Raw genomic sequence first — 17,087 nt, 5'->3', positions numbered from 1 at the left:
TGGAGCTCCTTCCTCTCCTTTTTAGCTGATTGAATTTGTTGCCAGATCACATTGATGTGTTCTAAGCAACCTGGGAAACCTGGAATGCCCGCTTTTTGTATTGAAGTGTCAATGAAGCAGTTCTTTAATAGGTAAGCTGACAATCTCTGAGCAATAATGCTGAAGAAAATCTTGCCTTCTACGTTTATCCTTATATGTTACAAGATATCACATTTTTACATACAATTACCCATTTATACAGTTGGATTTTTACGGGAGCAATCTAGGTAAAGTACCTTGCTCAAGGGTACAGCAGCAGTGTCCCCCACCTGGGATTGAACCAACGACCCTCTGGTCAAGAGTCCAGAGCCCTAACCACTACTCCACACTGCTTCAAAAAGATTCTGGTTGGGGACCTCAAGCACAGTAGAAAAAAAGACAGTGATGTAAAGGAAAGTAAGTAAGCTGGGCTTAGCTGAGTGGGGGATGGAGGGGGTGATGCTAGGACGCCAATCACTGTCGTACCCTCTTAAGGATGGAAGGTGCCCACTTAAGACCCCAGAGAAGTACCCTAACCAAGTCAGTCCAGGCGGTTGTTATGCTGATGCGCTAGGGAGGCTGCACTGTGGTTGATCCCTGGAGCCAGCATTACACTTCAGCCATCAACACCAGGCAGAAGGATATCTACATTATCAGACGGAAGGAAACGCAGATGGATCACATTAGTTTACAGTAAAGAAGCTATGTCTTAGTTGGTGCTTATCTTGGCGAGAGTCCAATATCAGCATGAAGTTTTAACACCTGTTCTGATGTAATGAAAATCATGTGTCCGGTGAGATCCAGAGATCAAGAAAATTGAGTTCTCTGAAATAATATTGAAAAAAAAACGTGCTTTTAAAATCCTGTTATACGTATTCACAGGGATGTAAAGGTTAAATAAATGTCAGTAGCCATCTACAGCGTTCTGTTTATTAATCTGCTAATGCGTACTTTGCAGTAATGGGATGAGCAATTTAAATGGTTAAAGTAACATAGAGGGATGATTGCTTAATGGTTTCTTATGACGTGGCTTTCTGTGGAGGCTTGTGGCAATGTGCCGCGCCCCTGAGTGAAAGTTTACAAGCGAGAGGACATCTTGTTCGTTTGGTTGTTAGTAGCTTATTGATCCCAGAATCTCATCAATCAGCTTCTTGAAGGATCCCAGGGTGTCAGCTTCAACAATATTACTGGGGAGTTGGTTCCAGACCCTCACAATTCTCTGTGTAAAAAAGTGCCTCCTATTTTCTGTTCTGAATGCCCCTTTATCTAATCTCCATTTGTGACCCCTGGTCCTTGTTTCTTTTTTCAGGTCAAAGAAGTCCTCTGGGTTGACATTGTCTATACCTTTTAGGATTTTGAATGTTTGAATCAGATCGCCGCATAGTCTTCTTTGTTCAAGACGGAATAGATTCAATTCTTTTAGCCTGTCTGCATATGACATGCCTTTTAAACCCAGAATAATTCTGGTCGCTCTTCTTTGCACTCTTTCTAGAGCAGCAATATCCTTTTTGTAACAAGGTGACCAGAACTGAACACAATATTCTAGGTGAGGTATTACTAATGCATTGTAGAGTTTTAACATTACTTCCCTTGATTTAAATTCAACACTTCTCACAATATATCTGAGCATCTTGTTGGCCTTTTTTTTATAGCTGCCCCACATTGTCTAGATGAAGACATTTCTGAGTCAACATAAACTCCTAGGTCTTTTTCATAGTTCCCTTCTTCAATTTCAGTATCTCCCATATGATATTTATAATGCACATTTTTATTGCCTGCATGCAATACTTTACACTTTTCTCTATTACATTTCATTTGCCATGTGTCTGACCAATTCTGAATGCTAGATCATATTCTAGATCATATGTTGCGTGTGGTGTGTTAATGTTGCTCTATAGATATGGCTGCACGGGATATAAATGGGTGTGTGCAGCCCGAGTTATTTAAAATGTATAATTGTATTTAAGCACGAGGATTGCACTTCACTTCACGTGCATTTAAAGTATTTAATACGTGAGCACGGGGTTGCACGGAATTAATTCACGTGCTGGGATTCAAGTATGAAAGCATGGGAAGGGAGCATAGAGGCTACCTGCCGAGATGCCTCATGTTCTTGGTGGGAGCGTTGTAGTATCTCCTCCACCACTGGCCCTAAGGTATGGCTGGGAGATATCAGCGTGTCCAGCAAGGCCGATTTGTCCGCATAATGGACCCTTGCTTGAGACAGCCAAAGCTGCTCACGAGCTACTACCAGACTTGCCGGGCTCTGGCCCAAGGCCTGTCCTTGGCAGCCGGAACTCTGGAGCAGTGTGCCTTATACTAGGCTCTGCTCCGAAGCCACCGGTTCAGGGAGGGGCGCCGACTGCAGTATGCCATCCAGGTGGATGTGTTGGCCAGGCGCATGACTTGCGCTTCCACCGCTTAGGCCTTTTTTAAATGGGCCTGTGTTACCCTGCATTGACCGTTAGGGCATGCAGGGTCCTTGGGTAAACCCCCTACTAGAGGGGCTCACACCACGGCTGCGATGGTTGAGTCCACTGGTGGGAATTCTGCCAAGCCCAGCGCCCCCGCGCCTTCTAAGGAATCCAGCAGGGTTGCCCATTTCACCGAGGCCGGGTGGTTCCAAGAAGACCATACCTGTTCCAGGAAGTCAGGGAATGCTGGGAAGGGCTGAAAGCGGGGCAATGCTGCCTGCATCCTGAAGACAGACTGGCACGGTTCAGGCGCTGCCGTCCAAAGTACCTGTAGGAACTTGGAGGCTTGCTCTATAACTGCAGGATCGCGCTTGGAAGAGGGGAAAGCCCAATGTCCGAGGTTGTCTCAGAGCTGGGACCCGTGTCAAAGGTTAACTCTTGGGTATCCCCTCCCACCAAGGACGCTGAGCACCGATAGACACCTAGCCTTAACTGCGTACAGTCACACAACCTGGGTAGCACAGCATACGCAGGGGTGGATACACAGGCTCCAGTAGTTGCAGTTAGGCAACTGGAGAGCAGTATGGGTACAAAATTCGGGGTGCAGTGCGGGCGACAGCCTGGCCTTAACCGTGTGCAGTCACCTGACCAGGGCAGCGCACAGCGTACACCGGAGTGGGGCACAGGATCAAAGAGCTGTGGTAGGCGCAGGCTGAACTGCTTTAATAGACAGTGAGAAAGGAGAGTACCGAGGTGGGCGGGCCGAGACAGCTGGTGAAGTCTACTCAACAGCGGGGCAAGGCAGAACCTTCTGCAAGAACAGTAGAAGAAAAAAACACACACGCACACACAACAGCCGAGTTGTGGGAGTAGAACAGTCACCACGCCAGGCGGGTAGACTGAAGAGAGTTGCGCAACGATTATAGCTCAGTTCACAGAAGCTGAGTTTACTGATTCCAGGGAAGTGGCAAGCCAATTTCCAGCAATATTTTTCAAAAATAAAGCAGGGGAACATTAAAACTTGAGTGAGAGCTCTTTCACACAGACTCAACAACAGCAACTGGACAGGTTAGTACCTTACCTTACCGCGGTGAGAAGCAAAAGAGGAAGTGAGCTCCGTGGAGTGACTATTTGTTCCCTCAGAAGACGGGATCGAGGACGTCACTCCCTGGAGAGGCCTACCGGCAGCTCTGATATAAAATGCTCAGTGAATACCTGACCTGTGGCAGGCATATCCCAAATGTATTTTTGGTGGTCGTCTTCGAATTGAAAGGGTTACCAGGAACTAAGGAATCGAATATAACTTGAGTGCAGGACAAACTGGACACTTCCCTACGAACGCCTAAAAGCAAAAGAAAATCAGGAAGCAAAAGTCAACAATGCTGTATCCATTTTTATTGACCTAATTTTTTCATCAGCAAAAGTGAATCTGAGTTTAAAGTAAAATGTATCCCATAGATTGATAGTACGTATTTCTAATATACGTCTCTGGCTGTATGCACGGTATTTTGGCTAGAGAATCCTGAAAGTTGTAGGACATCTTCGCCATGCTGATCAAGTGGTCTGCAGAAATAAACTTCAATAATGCCTCCCTCAAATACTGCAATAAAAAAAATGGTGCCTTTCAAAATCATAGTTAAAAGCCACGGTGTTAATTCAAAGTAATATGGTATTGCCTCTTCAGATATCTGGCACTGTCCAGATAAACTTAAAGCAGCTTCGACAAGTAAAAAAGTTTGTTTAATAACGTTTTTTTTTTCTCTAATTATGTATGTGATCCTGGGTATATTTTCCTAAAACTTCTATCAGTGGAAGGGTACCCAACGAATCATTACAAGTTCATGTTTTTTTTAAGGAAATAATGAGAAAAATAGTTTTCTAATAGTGATAGTGCCCTCTGGATGAAGGCTCTACCCTGTGGTAGTTGATCTTGACTTTGGTTAGCACTCTCACCTTCGGCTCGGTTAAACACCACACAGTAGAGTCTTCATCGACGGACACTATCGCTTAAACAACACAGTTTGGAATGCTGCATTTAAAGAACCCACTGTAACATTTAGAAGAAAAGGTCACTAAAAGCTTTTTTTTTAAATTTGTCCAGATGTTATTGTATTATAATAACTGATGAGCAATTTTTTTCATCAAGTTGATATTTCCTGCAATAAACGTCTGGTTATTACGGGAAACACGCGCTCATTAACACCAGCAACAGAGCGCGACCCCAGAGCGACCCCAGCGCGAGCTGTCAAAACTGAAAGGAATTCCAACACAGAACTTTAGAACTCTGGCAGGAAAAAAATGGCTCACCAGCGATTATAAAAAATACTGCATGAGGTAATGTGTGATAAATGAGAATGGAATGCCCCCACTCGAATATGCATTCAGTTCTCATTTACTATATCATATGCATTATTCTCTATACATTAGATTTCACTACAGAACTCATGTGAGCTGGAATAAAGGCGTAATAGCAGTGTGCAGACATGCTTAATCCATCAGGACTGGGAGGCCTTGAGGGACAGAAGAGATAGAATGATGCAGATGACTTGTAGAAAGCTCCTTCTGAATGTTGAAACCAGGATAGATGTGAAACATGATATCACGGCTATTTCTTTACTTTAATATAAAATAGGTGTTCATTAAAGACTGGAGAAAGTGCTTTGAAAATGTGGATTACTGTATGTCAATTGAACTATATGTGTTAAGCACATCCCCTGATTGAGGAAAAGTCCAATTGTGGCCTGACAGCTGTATTCATTATATTAGCTTTTTAAAAACTTGATCCAGTGAAAGGAAAATAGAAACATGATTAGTCTGTGTCACTGTACAAAAGGCTTTGTTTCCATAAGCATCAGGGAAATGTAATTAAACACAAATGGTTTTAATAGCCATTTGCCTCAAACAGTAGCTTGGGGGTTGACAACAATGTAAAATTTCAAATTACCAGGACCGGGAGATAATAATTCCATTCAATTCCCTGCCAAAGTAGAAAATGAAAGACATATCATTATGTATAATATAATATTCAATGATGGCATAATGAATATTACAGAAAATGCTTAATACACGTAAGCCATTAGTGTATCCTAACTTGTGGCAGTAATGGAAGTGTAGAGTTGCTGTAAGCCCATTATTGCGATTGTGCTTGAGATGCTGTGCTGTTATCAGCACCCTGATCATGCGCACATCAGGATTTGCTGCTCTTGTTACTTGGTTATATTCCGTGTCTTTATGGATGAGTTCTTCTCAAAGTGTAAGAGAGGTAGAGGCCTGTGCCGGACCTTTCAGTCAGTGCCCGTTACACAGGAAGACATGCGTACAAGGAACGCTTTGGATGACAGTGTGTTTTCAGCATGGCTTCTGTACATACAAAACACAGCAACAACGACTTAGTATTAAGTTACTATGTGGTGTGTCGGGTGTTTCTTATTGTTATTTAGATGTCTTCTTGTATGGTTTGGGACCAAAAAATGATTTCTGATATAATAAGAGACTCCAGACACACAACGGGTTAACTTGTTGTAAATCACATAAAATGTGTTGATGTTTTTGAACTTGAGAACGATGCTGTGTGAGCGATACACTAGATAAGAGGAACTGGAATCCTGACAAACACGTTGTGGTGGTTGGTGTGTTTCTCATGCAGGATGTAAAAGAAAAAAAGACACATACAGAGAGGGAAATAGTTTTGTTGTTGCTTATGAACTTTATCTGGTGCATTTTTAAGATTTTTTAGCTGATAGAAGATGTGCTTAAGTCAATATGATATGCTGGGGATATGCAGGTGTTCCTATACACAATCAAAAGACAGCAGACTACACCTGTTGCAGAGTGCACTTCTAGTAGTAAATTGTTTATTTTTGGGCACGTTTGCATTCTTTATTTAATGGTATATTATTGCACTTTAAAATATTTGCACCTGTTTATGTCACAACTTGTTTATTTGTTTCATTTTTTAATTATTTGTGGTGTTTTTTCTATATAATTTGTGTGTTTTGACTTTTATTAATCACACCCCTGCAACTGAAATTGATTGAGGACTGACACCTGAGACTAATGAGTGCCTGCCTGCCCGCATAGCTTAAAAAGCTAGCAGGTTTACCAGACGAGAGGTAGAAAAAGCAAGGAAAAGAGAGGAAAGCGAGACACACAGAGAGGAAACTAGAAAAAGGACAGCACAGGAAAGGGAAACGCAAGCACAGAGAGCAGCAAGAAAACAATAGGACGAGACTGCAGTGAGCGCGAGCAGATTAAGTCAAAGAACCCAAGCATACCAGAGAGAGAGATTGTCCCAGGGTGACTGCTGACTGCATGACGGGCTGATTACTGCTAGTAGGGGAAGCGACGGAGAGATTCGCTCCCCTGACAAAGTGAAGTACATTGTTGCAGTATACTCTGCTGTGTGGTTGTGCGTTTCCCTGCTTCTCCTTATGTTCATACAGCTTGCGTTCCCCATGATTTAGACCCATTTGTTGTTTTCATTTTTAGAGATTGAACTACCAGAGGTGGGAGGGACAGATGCGAGTGCGGTGCTGCTATTGGATCCAGCTGCACGACTGATACTAGGAGCGAGGACCTCTCTGGATACCCCATTTTTTATGTTTGTTTAATAGCCTCTCAATTTTCCTATTGCTTTTAAAAGAAAATACTTTATTTAGTGTGTTTTATCATTGAGGGAAGGTCTGGTGGTGCTCTTGAGAGAGGGGAGATTTGATCTAATAGTTAAATTATTAACTATTAGATCAAATGATCTAATAGTTAAAACGGCGCTATCACCACTCTGAGCCTCATTTGTGCAGACGGTAAGGAGTTGAAATCACCTATTATACATGCTTATGGTGATTTTTATTGTGTAATGGATGCATTTGAAAGAAAAACGGAATCTCCTGTTTTAGTAGTTTTTATTGGTAACTTTTATTGCTGTTATTGCTGTTGGTATTTGAGTTGCTCTCCATCAAAGATTAAAAAGATACCTGACGATTTACAATAGAGTTGCTTAATCTCTTTATGCTGGCGTAGGTCATGACTACATATTAATAATTCGGTTTGTATAAGTAGACAAAGTATAAAGCCACACTGTTTGATCTGTTGGAGACGCATAGCCTCATTTGGCAGCTGGCTCACACACCCACCTGGTCCTCACATTACACTAATGGTTCTTTTTAAATATCAGTGCATCTAAAACAAACCTCTTTGTCACTGAAAAGGTCATTTTATATTACTTGTTATCAAGTTAATGTGACCATGGCAATAATACAACCTTAAATCATTTAAAAAGAAATATACAGCAGGCATGGTGTCTGCATATCAACAAATGCACTTGTTCTGCAAACAACAAGGTCAGGAAAAGGACACGCAGGCTGTGCTGATCAAGGGCATTCTGTAGAAGCAATTCTAACATTACTCTGCTGTGCCAGCCAAAACACAAGTCACCCCTGCAAGGTTGTCATTAGCAGGTTTTTTTCTTGATGGGGAAAAAACATCAAATAAACAACTTACGGCCACCTATAAGCCCCTGATGAAAAGTGTGGCTCATTTATTTATGATTAGGTAACTTTACTGGGTGCTTTTCTTCCTTTCTGAAAAAAAAAATGGATGAAAAAAGTTTTTTTAAAGGGTGTTTTTTTTCTAGTAAAATAATAAGAGACGCGTACCTGAAATTCACTGAATCATTTATCCAGGCAGATTTCATTCATTACCTAGCAATGAATCCTGTGAGGATCCACTGTTCATATTCAGCATAAATGAATAATTCATTAGAAGATATCAATGAATGCTCACCAGCCGATATTTAACATGAATTACAATTGTTTTAAGGTATTACCAGGTCACTTTGTATTATTGCGCTAACTCCAGCCTCCTACTTAACCTTACACTATGAAGCTACAGTGCCTGTCGATGAAGGTTCTGCTATGCTCTCCTTTTTCCCCACTCAAAGTGCTCCCAAGACATTATTAAAGACAGACAGGATCAACTGTACATATGAACTTATGTAAGAGACACCCAGCACACAACGCATTAACTTATAGAATAAGATTGTGAAACAAATATACTAAGGTAGTCTTTTTGCAAAGCTACTGCAGCACTGAAAGAATCCCGGTTTGCAAGGCAGCGCAGTGGAGTGACCCTACCTCCTTGGTGGCGTTGTCCTGGATGAGGGTGTAGAGGGGCACCACGCGGGTGATCTCCAGCAGCACCGGAGATGGGCTGACCTGCTCCTTGCCCTGCCGGCGGCACAGGTGGCACGTTGCCGGGCAGCGGCCCTTCTCCTCGCAGCGGATCTCCACACCTGAGATGAGCTGCTCGTCAGACAGCAGCTGTGCAGAGAGCAGCCCGGACAGGTACGTGATGAAGGGCATGGATCTCATCTCCTTCCTGCTCCCCAGTTCAGTGGTTTCTGAAAGTAGAATGGACACCCAGCTGAAGACCATGAACAAGGAGGTTTTTTACAGGAGACTGCCTAAGCCTGGGTAATTTAGTCATGAATACACATGTAAACCAGTGCAGGCACATTCAGAGGGCCGTCGTAATCACACAGTGCCTGAAAGGTATAGTTTATAACAGCTATATCTTTTTCATATGTATTACAAGTGTAATATTGTAAATATCTTTCAGTTATACAGATTACATATTTTACTTTCAGTAAAGAAAAGGGATACAAATTGAGAAAACATTTCTAAGTCAGTGTCTTTCTTGTCACAATATATCTCATGAAGGAGTCAATAAGCATCAGTAGCATTAATCCCTGATTGGATTTGGGTCTGGGGGCCAATACAGTTTCCAACCAAGGATGTATCCACAGTGCTGTCTACGTGTAGCCTTTCTGTGTCTATGAAACATGACACCTGAGCTGCTGGAGAATGAGGTACACAAGTTTAAAAATAGAGACTTCTGAATTGCCACATGTTTCAAAGGTAACATTAAAACCAGCCTTCAGTATGCAGCTGGAGAGAGCTTTCTGGGCATGGAAAAAGCCAGTATCTAAAAGCACTAGAAAGAGGCATGGTAGTGGGTACACACCAAGCAGATCCCACAGTAGCAAGCCCAGGCATGTTGGTTAGGCTGCTCCAAGTCATCAGAGCTGATCAGCAATAGGAAAACGAAGGCAAAGTGGTCGCCAAGAGAGACAGCTGTGTCTGCAAGCAGTGCAAAGGGAAAGAGAGCTAGAGAGGCTTGTCAAGTGCATGAACATCCCTCGGGACACCTTCCAGCACGTCCTGTAAAGACTGTGATCAGCATCCCTCGGGACACCTTCCAGCACGTCCTGTCAAGGCTGTGATCAGCGTCCCTCAGGACACCTTCCAGCACGTCCTGTCAAGGCTGTGATCAGCATCCCTCAGGACACCTTCCAGCACGCCCCTCGGGACACTTTCCAGCACGTCCTGTCAAGGCTGTGATCAGGCCAAACAGCGGCCCAATTCAACATTCCGATATTAGGTACAGGCCCTATTAAAGTGGCCAGGGATTGTATATTACATTTGTTTATGATAACCTCCGAATTTATTATATGAAGCCTAGAAATGTAAAAGATGTGGTAATGGCTCTGTAACATTAGCTGAGAACCTGAATGTCTCACCCTAGTGGTCAACAACAACATCAAATGCAGTTTGCAAAAGTAAATGTGAACATAAAGGAATCTCGATTAGGCAACTACATGAATGGTAAAACTGTAATAATTGTGACAAAGCTTCTTTATACAGTAACTGTTCTGGGTCTCCAGCACTGTCTTTGGTGGATAAAGCACTCTCGACAACAAGGGAGGGGTTTAAGCAGGATGGTACCTGTATGATTATTTGCTTTAAGCAGGACGGTACCTGTATGATTATTTGCTTTAAGCAGGACGGTACCTGTATGATTATTTGCTTTAAGCAGGACGGTACCTGTATGATTATTTGCTTTAAGCAGGACGGTACCTGTATGATTATTTGCTTTAAGCAGGACGGTATCTGTAGGATTAATTGCTCCGCCGTGCCCCTATTCCAGTGGGGACACTGCTTTTTTAACAAACGATACAAAAACTAAAATGAATCCTAGCTCCTGTTTTGGAATGCTCACTAAAATTAACAGGACCCCTAATTAATATTATTCACAAAGCACAGATTTGATATACTTTGTTTTAACGTACACATATTCAAGTCTATACACAAGCCATTGCCTGCACACAGACAGCTATTGTCTTTGAAACCTGTCCTGCCTGGCTTGTTAAATTACGAAGAGGCGTATTAGCTGAACTGGTTGTCAGTCAATCCGTGTTCTGGGATAGCTGTGGCATTCTGGGAGATGTCGTTTTCCATTCCACATTTAAACAGCAAGAACTGCATTTCTTTTTCCCACCCACATTTTTGAATGCCTCCCTAATATTCCAGGGTAAAGACTGAGTTCTATTCAGGGTCCTGTATCTATCTCCCTTCTGCAACGTTACCCCGTATTCTACCACAGAATATATCTGGGTTCTTTCTTTAGTCTGGGAATGAGTCTACCTATAATAATAATAATAATAATAATAATAATAATAATAATAATAATAATAATAATAATATTAAAATAGGTCACTGGTAACAGGTTCAGTTTTATTTCAAAGGGTAAGGATCCGGGAAGATCTTTATTTCCTAATGGGAACACTCCATCAAACAGCAGGGTAGCCAACGTGACAATTGCGCTGAAAAATGTACTAATAACCGTTGACATTCACATCCAAAAACATTAATAAAAAGCTGAGAGAATTGCACAGCCAGACCCCATTGTCTCATCCTTTTGTCTAACGCAACACATTTACCACATGACTCATCACTGGAGCTCAGTTGATAACAATTACCAATATCATCGATTCTTTTACATGTTATTCATCTGTAGACCTACAGCTTCAGTCTGGAACATCTCTTCTTCAGGTCTGCGTTCCTCCTTAATCCTTTACATCCAACAAGCTGTTTTTAATCTGGAGACAGACGATGCATTATAATATGGTGAGTTTATAGCACTGAAGGGTTGTGTTTAATCACGGCTGAGTAACAGAGGAAAGTAAAGCCTAAATCTTACATTTAGAAGAGTTTAAAATGAGTGATAAATGTTTGGATGACTCAGTGTTTTCCAATTCCACTCTTTGACACAGCTGAAGTCTGTAGAAAACACTATTCGTCTTCCTCTGTCCTTGGACAACTGCTTTTCAATCTGTCATGAAATCAGAATCATCTTAATGGGTTTACTTAAAATCACTGTGCTTAACAGCACTAGAAAAATCACATTTCAGAAATAAGCCCTGACCTCTCTATGTTATTTATTAAAGCATGTCTGTCAGTTTGTTCAATACTTCTACATTTTCATATTATTTAAGCAGTAATGACCGACGGGCAGGGCATTTCCTGGCCATTAGTGCTCTGGCTGCGAGAGTTGAAGGCCCAGAAATGCTCTGCCTGGAGGTCATTATTGCTATTATAAACCATCTTTATGGTTTTAACAGCAATAACATTACGATTTTTCTTTTTTTTCTATATGTCCTGCAGTGGTTCTTCGACGGTATAATTCTGCCTGTGAATAGCGAAGGGAAAAATGTTTTCTTAACAAACAAACCAAACATTAAAAAAATCAACATACAGTTTAATTTTTAATTTATTTTCAGTAGTTCGGGACAAACACCAATCACAAAATGTTTTAGTACAAATATTTATTGTAGAGAATGCGGAGTATGCGATTTAACAGAAAAGTATGCTGTATATACACATTCATTTGGCATCAAACCTAACTTGGTTTGAGGGTTCGCTGCCTGGCCAACTGGACGAGGCTGAGACCCCCATTTGATAAAACATAAAAACTGTTATTAAGAAAGGTGGAGATGGGGAGGTGGTGGGTTACGATGAAATCAAAACGCAACTGAGAGATAAGTGAAGAGGGTATTTATAGTGCTAACAATTTAAATTAGCTAATGTGTAAATTGAATGATTCAATTTGGTGATGCGGAGATTGGTGTCTGACCCTCCTCCCGAACTTTAATTATAAATTTCATTAAGACAGGGAAAACATTTAAGACCGTTGTGTTTCGTCTGCTTTTTTGAAAAGAAAGGTTACAGTTTTAAATAGGTAAATATAACAAACTGATTCTATAACTAACAGTATTATTAAACAAATGAACTTATTCTTAAAAGAAAGGAATTCAATATTTGAGTTATTGATTTTGTCGGTGATGGTTGTGTGGACATTCTGATGGCATTCTGATGGCCATTAACATCCTCTACAGCAACCAATCAGAAGACAGCATTCCCGTTCTATTCATCTGACAGGCTTATAATATTTATGAACACACATTTATTTAATTTCTTGTCATATTATACAGTATGTGTTTGCTTGCACTCTCTATAGTTTTTTCAGCTTACATCATTATTTATCAGGCACTCTGTTTATTCCAGAAACAAAATTGCCCTTTTCAACTATGGGTCTGTTTCTAGAAATAATAATAATAATAATAGTGTTGAAGTGCGTTGGTTTGAAAAATGAGTACTAAGAGCGTGCAGCTGTGTTATCTGCCCTTTCTGTAGCTGTGGTTTTGCGCAGTGATTTTCCATATACTAACTCAGAGCTGCAGAAAATACAGTTAGTGGTGATATCTAAATCCACCTCACTTCAGAAATTAAATCCCTGTGGAGTCTTCTCAGAATCTGCCTTAGGACATAGAAAGCCTGGTAAATAACAATTACTATCAGTAACATCAAACGAGATTTATACAAATAAAACAGGTAACATTCAATATCCATACAAGTAGTAAACTATTCCAGGATCCATTTCATGTCAGTATAAGTTTCATTTGTTCAAGACCTGAAACAGACCATCTGTTCCAGAACTGTTTGTTTGTGCACAGAAAAACAACATTCAAAGCTTCAAATTATCAACAAATAAAACTTCACACAAACACATGTTCCAGTGTAAGCCATTCTCTAAACATGAGTTTTTATGTGTAATACAGCAGTGCAGTACAAAGCAGCGCTGTCCGTTCAGCACCATGCTACCTATAGCAGTGAATAATGTCAAGGAAATCAAGGACTGGCAAATCATATTGTACACAATTAAAACAATGGGTGTGATTGACTAAACTTCTAAGCAATGGAACACCCACAGACATAAGCCCAAATTAATAATAATAATAATAATAATAATAATAATAATAATAATAATAATAATAATAATAATAATAATAATTTCTACTACAGTATTTTTGTCTACTGGACTCAATTTTACTGCTGTTTCTTTACTCAAATTCCATATGATCAAAACATAGGAAAGTTAAGGTAAGGTTTAACTGTCTATAACCATGTAATGTTTGGGATGGGCCAGAATAAAATGTTTTGACAGTTACCATGCAGTGGAAAATACCATGGACCTTAATATTTATACATCATGAAAGTTACTGTAATTCACAAAAAAAAAACACTTCCTTTCACAGAATGCTTTAAACTTACTTAAATTGTATTTAAAATTGTATATTTCACTATGACCAAAAGCTGAAAGAAGGTATATCAATTTTCACATTTTTTTTAACACAATCTGATTTTGATTTTGATTTTAAAACAATACCCTAAAATTGTACAATATATATATGGTATACTACCACAGTGCTTTGTTGATGGTAAACAGAATTAGGAATTATTACACAATTATGTATTTTATACTGTATTGCACAGTGATGTATTTTATACTGTTTTGCACAATGATGTATTTTATACTGTATAGCACAATGGTGTATTTTACACTGTATTGCACAATGATGTATTTTACACTGTATTGCACAATGGTGTATTTTACACTGTTTTGCACAATGGTGTATTTTACACTGTATTGCACAGTGATGTATTTTATACTGTATTGCACAATGGTGTATTTTACACTGTATTGCACAATGATGTATTTTATACTGTATAGCACAATGGTGTATTTTACACTGTATTGCACAGTGATGTATTTTATACTGTATTGCACAATGGTGTATTTTACACTGTATTGCACAATGGTGTATTTTACACTGTATTGCACAATGGTGTATTTTACACTGTATTGCACAGTGGTGTATTTTACACTGTATTGCACAGTGGTGTATTTTATACTGTTTTGCACAATGGTGTATTTTACACTGTATTGCACAATAGTGTATTTTACACTGTTTTGCACAATGGTGTATTTTACACTGTATTGCACAGTGGTGTATTTTACACTGTATTGCACAGTGGTGTATTTTATACTGTATTGCACAGTGATGTATTTTATACTGTTTTGCACAATGGTGTATTTTACACTGTATTGCACAATGGTGTATTTTACACTGTATTGCACAGTGATGTATTTTATACTGTATTGCACAGTGATGTATTTTATACTGTATTGCACAGTGATTTTATTTTATACTGTATTGCACAGTGATTTATTTTAGCTGCTGTATTTAACGCTGACACGGCTGCTGTTGGATGCATGCAGTTCACGTGACATTGCATTGCACTGCATTGCACAGATGAGTTCCAAGCTGTCACACATGATTATTACACATCTAGTGTTTGTACAAAGAAGATTTCTTCACTTAACGTTTTGAATACTGTTAATAACCTGATTAAACACTATTAAAACCTACTGCAGTCGCTTGTCTGCTAATTCAGAAAACTATTATATTTAGTTCATCTATGTATTACTGTATCTTGCATTATACAGCATTATAATAAAATCATAATTAAGACTGACATTTAAATATAAATAAAAGTGCTGCTTCACTGGCAGTGAAGACAATAGCCCTAGTACTGTACAATTTCTGCTGCTAAACCTGTGCATCTTTACCTAACTAGTCTTCAGGTCTTTGCAGTGGAATATTTCCGTGGGTTATGATGTAAAATGAACGAGACAGGCCAATATTATATTTATGGCAGGGTTGTCAACCATGCCATTTTTGTTTTTACTGCCATACAGACTTACTGTACAATGGCCCTTTTTTTTACTGATATAAAAAAAAAAAAAAAAAAAAATTATTTCTTATCTTATGCTCATACATAGACTGCAGGCTGGATCATTTGCTTTGTTGGTCTGAAGCTGGTGCTGTTTTTAACAGATAGACAGAATTCAATCCAGAATGTCTGTCGATAGTTGATTTTATTATGTCTGTTCTTACAAGGATCATCTGAGAAAAACTTGTTTTAATTCTGCCGTACTTTGTGGCAATGCCAACATATTAATGGCAAGCCTGGCCAGTGTAGGACAACGTGGCTCTCCGCTTGTGCCAGTATTAATCAGCCGCCAGATCCCTTCTAAGAGCTGTCAAGTCAGTCACTTGGTACTTCATATATTCCATTCTTGGGCTATTCAGCATATTTCCAAGAACTATCTGTGGGAAAAGCATTGCACGCTGGACGATGTCTCCCGAGCTCGCTGTGCTTTGGCCACTTGGTTGAAGAACATGTATCAATTTCAGCACAGTATTGGTAATTGGCAGTCTTATTTTTATATTTTTCAATGCCATCCCATAAGGAAGTGTCATTCAAGCTGACTGGTAAAAACACGCAAAGCAATACAAAATATACCAGCCTTTATTTTGATCCACTGATATTTTTTTGTTATTTATAGATTCACAGTGTAAATATTTGACTTAGGGATGGTCGGCAACCTTGATTCAGGATCCTGCAGTAGATTTGATCTTTTTTGCAGGTGGAAAAGATCTTCCTCAGACACTTTGCTGAGGCTGCAAAGAACATGGCTTGGTTTAGAAGCATGTTCACAGTAGAATCATTTAGATTGTTGCAGTAGAACAGTGTGCTGAGGCTGGCAGGACCATGGCTTGGTTTAGAAGCATGTTCACAGTAGAAGCATTTAGATTGTTGCAGTAGAACAGTGTGCTGAGGCTGGCAGGATCATGGCTTGGTTTAGAAGCATGTTCACAGTAGAAGCATTTAGATTGTTGCAGTAGAACATTGTGCTGAGGCTGGCAGGACAATGGCTTGGTTTAGAAGCATGTTCACAGTAGAAGCATTTAGATTGTAACAGTAGAACATTTTGCTGAGGCTGGCAGGACCATGACTTGGTTTAGAAGCATGTTCACAGTAGAAGCATTTAGATTGTAACAGAAGAACATTGTGCTGAGGCTATGATTAAAAAATATATGTGTTTCTATAAAATCACAGTGAGCTCTCTCTTCTCGCCTCCTGCAGTCACTCTACGTGTGGTCTTTTCCAGCTGGCAGAAGTCACAAAATGAGTTGATGTCAGGGCTGATTTTGTGCAGGAGCCAGCCTGTGGCCAGGATACCATGCAAGAGCCTCCACTCCTGCTCTCTTTCCTAAGGGGGTTTTGTATAGCACCCTCAATTCTGGGGTACCCTTGTCTCCCAGGGACAGGTGAACCCTCCATTTCTCTCAGCTCATGACAATGGGCTGCCTTAATACACAGTTTGTACATTTCTTTACTGTTTAACCACTTCAACTCCAGATGTAAAAATGAAACCCCTTCCCAGGTACCAGATTTTGAAAATAATAATAATAATGTTTTCAAACCTGTAATTGCTATAAAATGTTAACATATGATAAATAAAACACAAATAAATGACTTAAACTGTGTTTTTCATTAACCCTTTATGCTGCTGTGTACTACATAATGCTGTGTACTACATTAAAACAGCACTGTGAGCTACACTATGCTT

General features: G+C 39.9%; 1 protein-coding gene across 2 annotated transcripts in view; it reads right to left on the bottom strand.

The window, feature by feature from the left end:
• The window catches only part of LOC117422289 (astrotactin-2-like), a 643,010-nt gene that overhangs the window by 178,533 nt on the left and 447,390 nt on the right, over positions 1-17,087 (bottom strand). For both annotated transcript variants that reach the window (XR_009307362.1, XM_058987183.1), the window contains exon 16: positions 8,564-8,829. Coding sequence is in view for 1 of the 2 variants with exons in the window: in XM_058987183.1 (XP_058843166.1) it covers positions 8,564-8,829 (266 nt within the window). In the remaining variant the exon portion in view is untranslated. The remainder of the gene's footprint in view (positions 1-8,563; positions 8,830-17,087) is intronic.

The sequence above is a fragment of the Acipenser ruthenus genome, chromosome 15, assembly GCF_902713425.1.
Source record: "Acipenser ruthenus chromosome 15, fAciRut3.2 maternal haplotype, whole genome shotgun sequence".
Classification (NCBI taxonomy): Eukaryota; Metazoa; Chordata; class Actinopteri; order Acipenseriformes; family Acipenseridae; genus Acipenser; species Acipenser ruthenus.
Note: the sequence above shows the minus strand (reverse complement) of the source record. Positions and strands in the feature narration are given on the sequence as shown.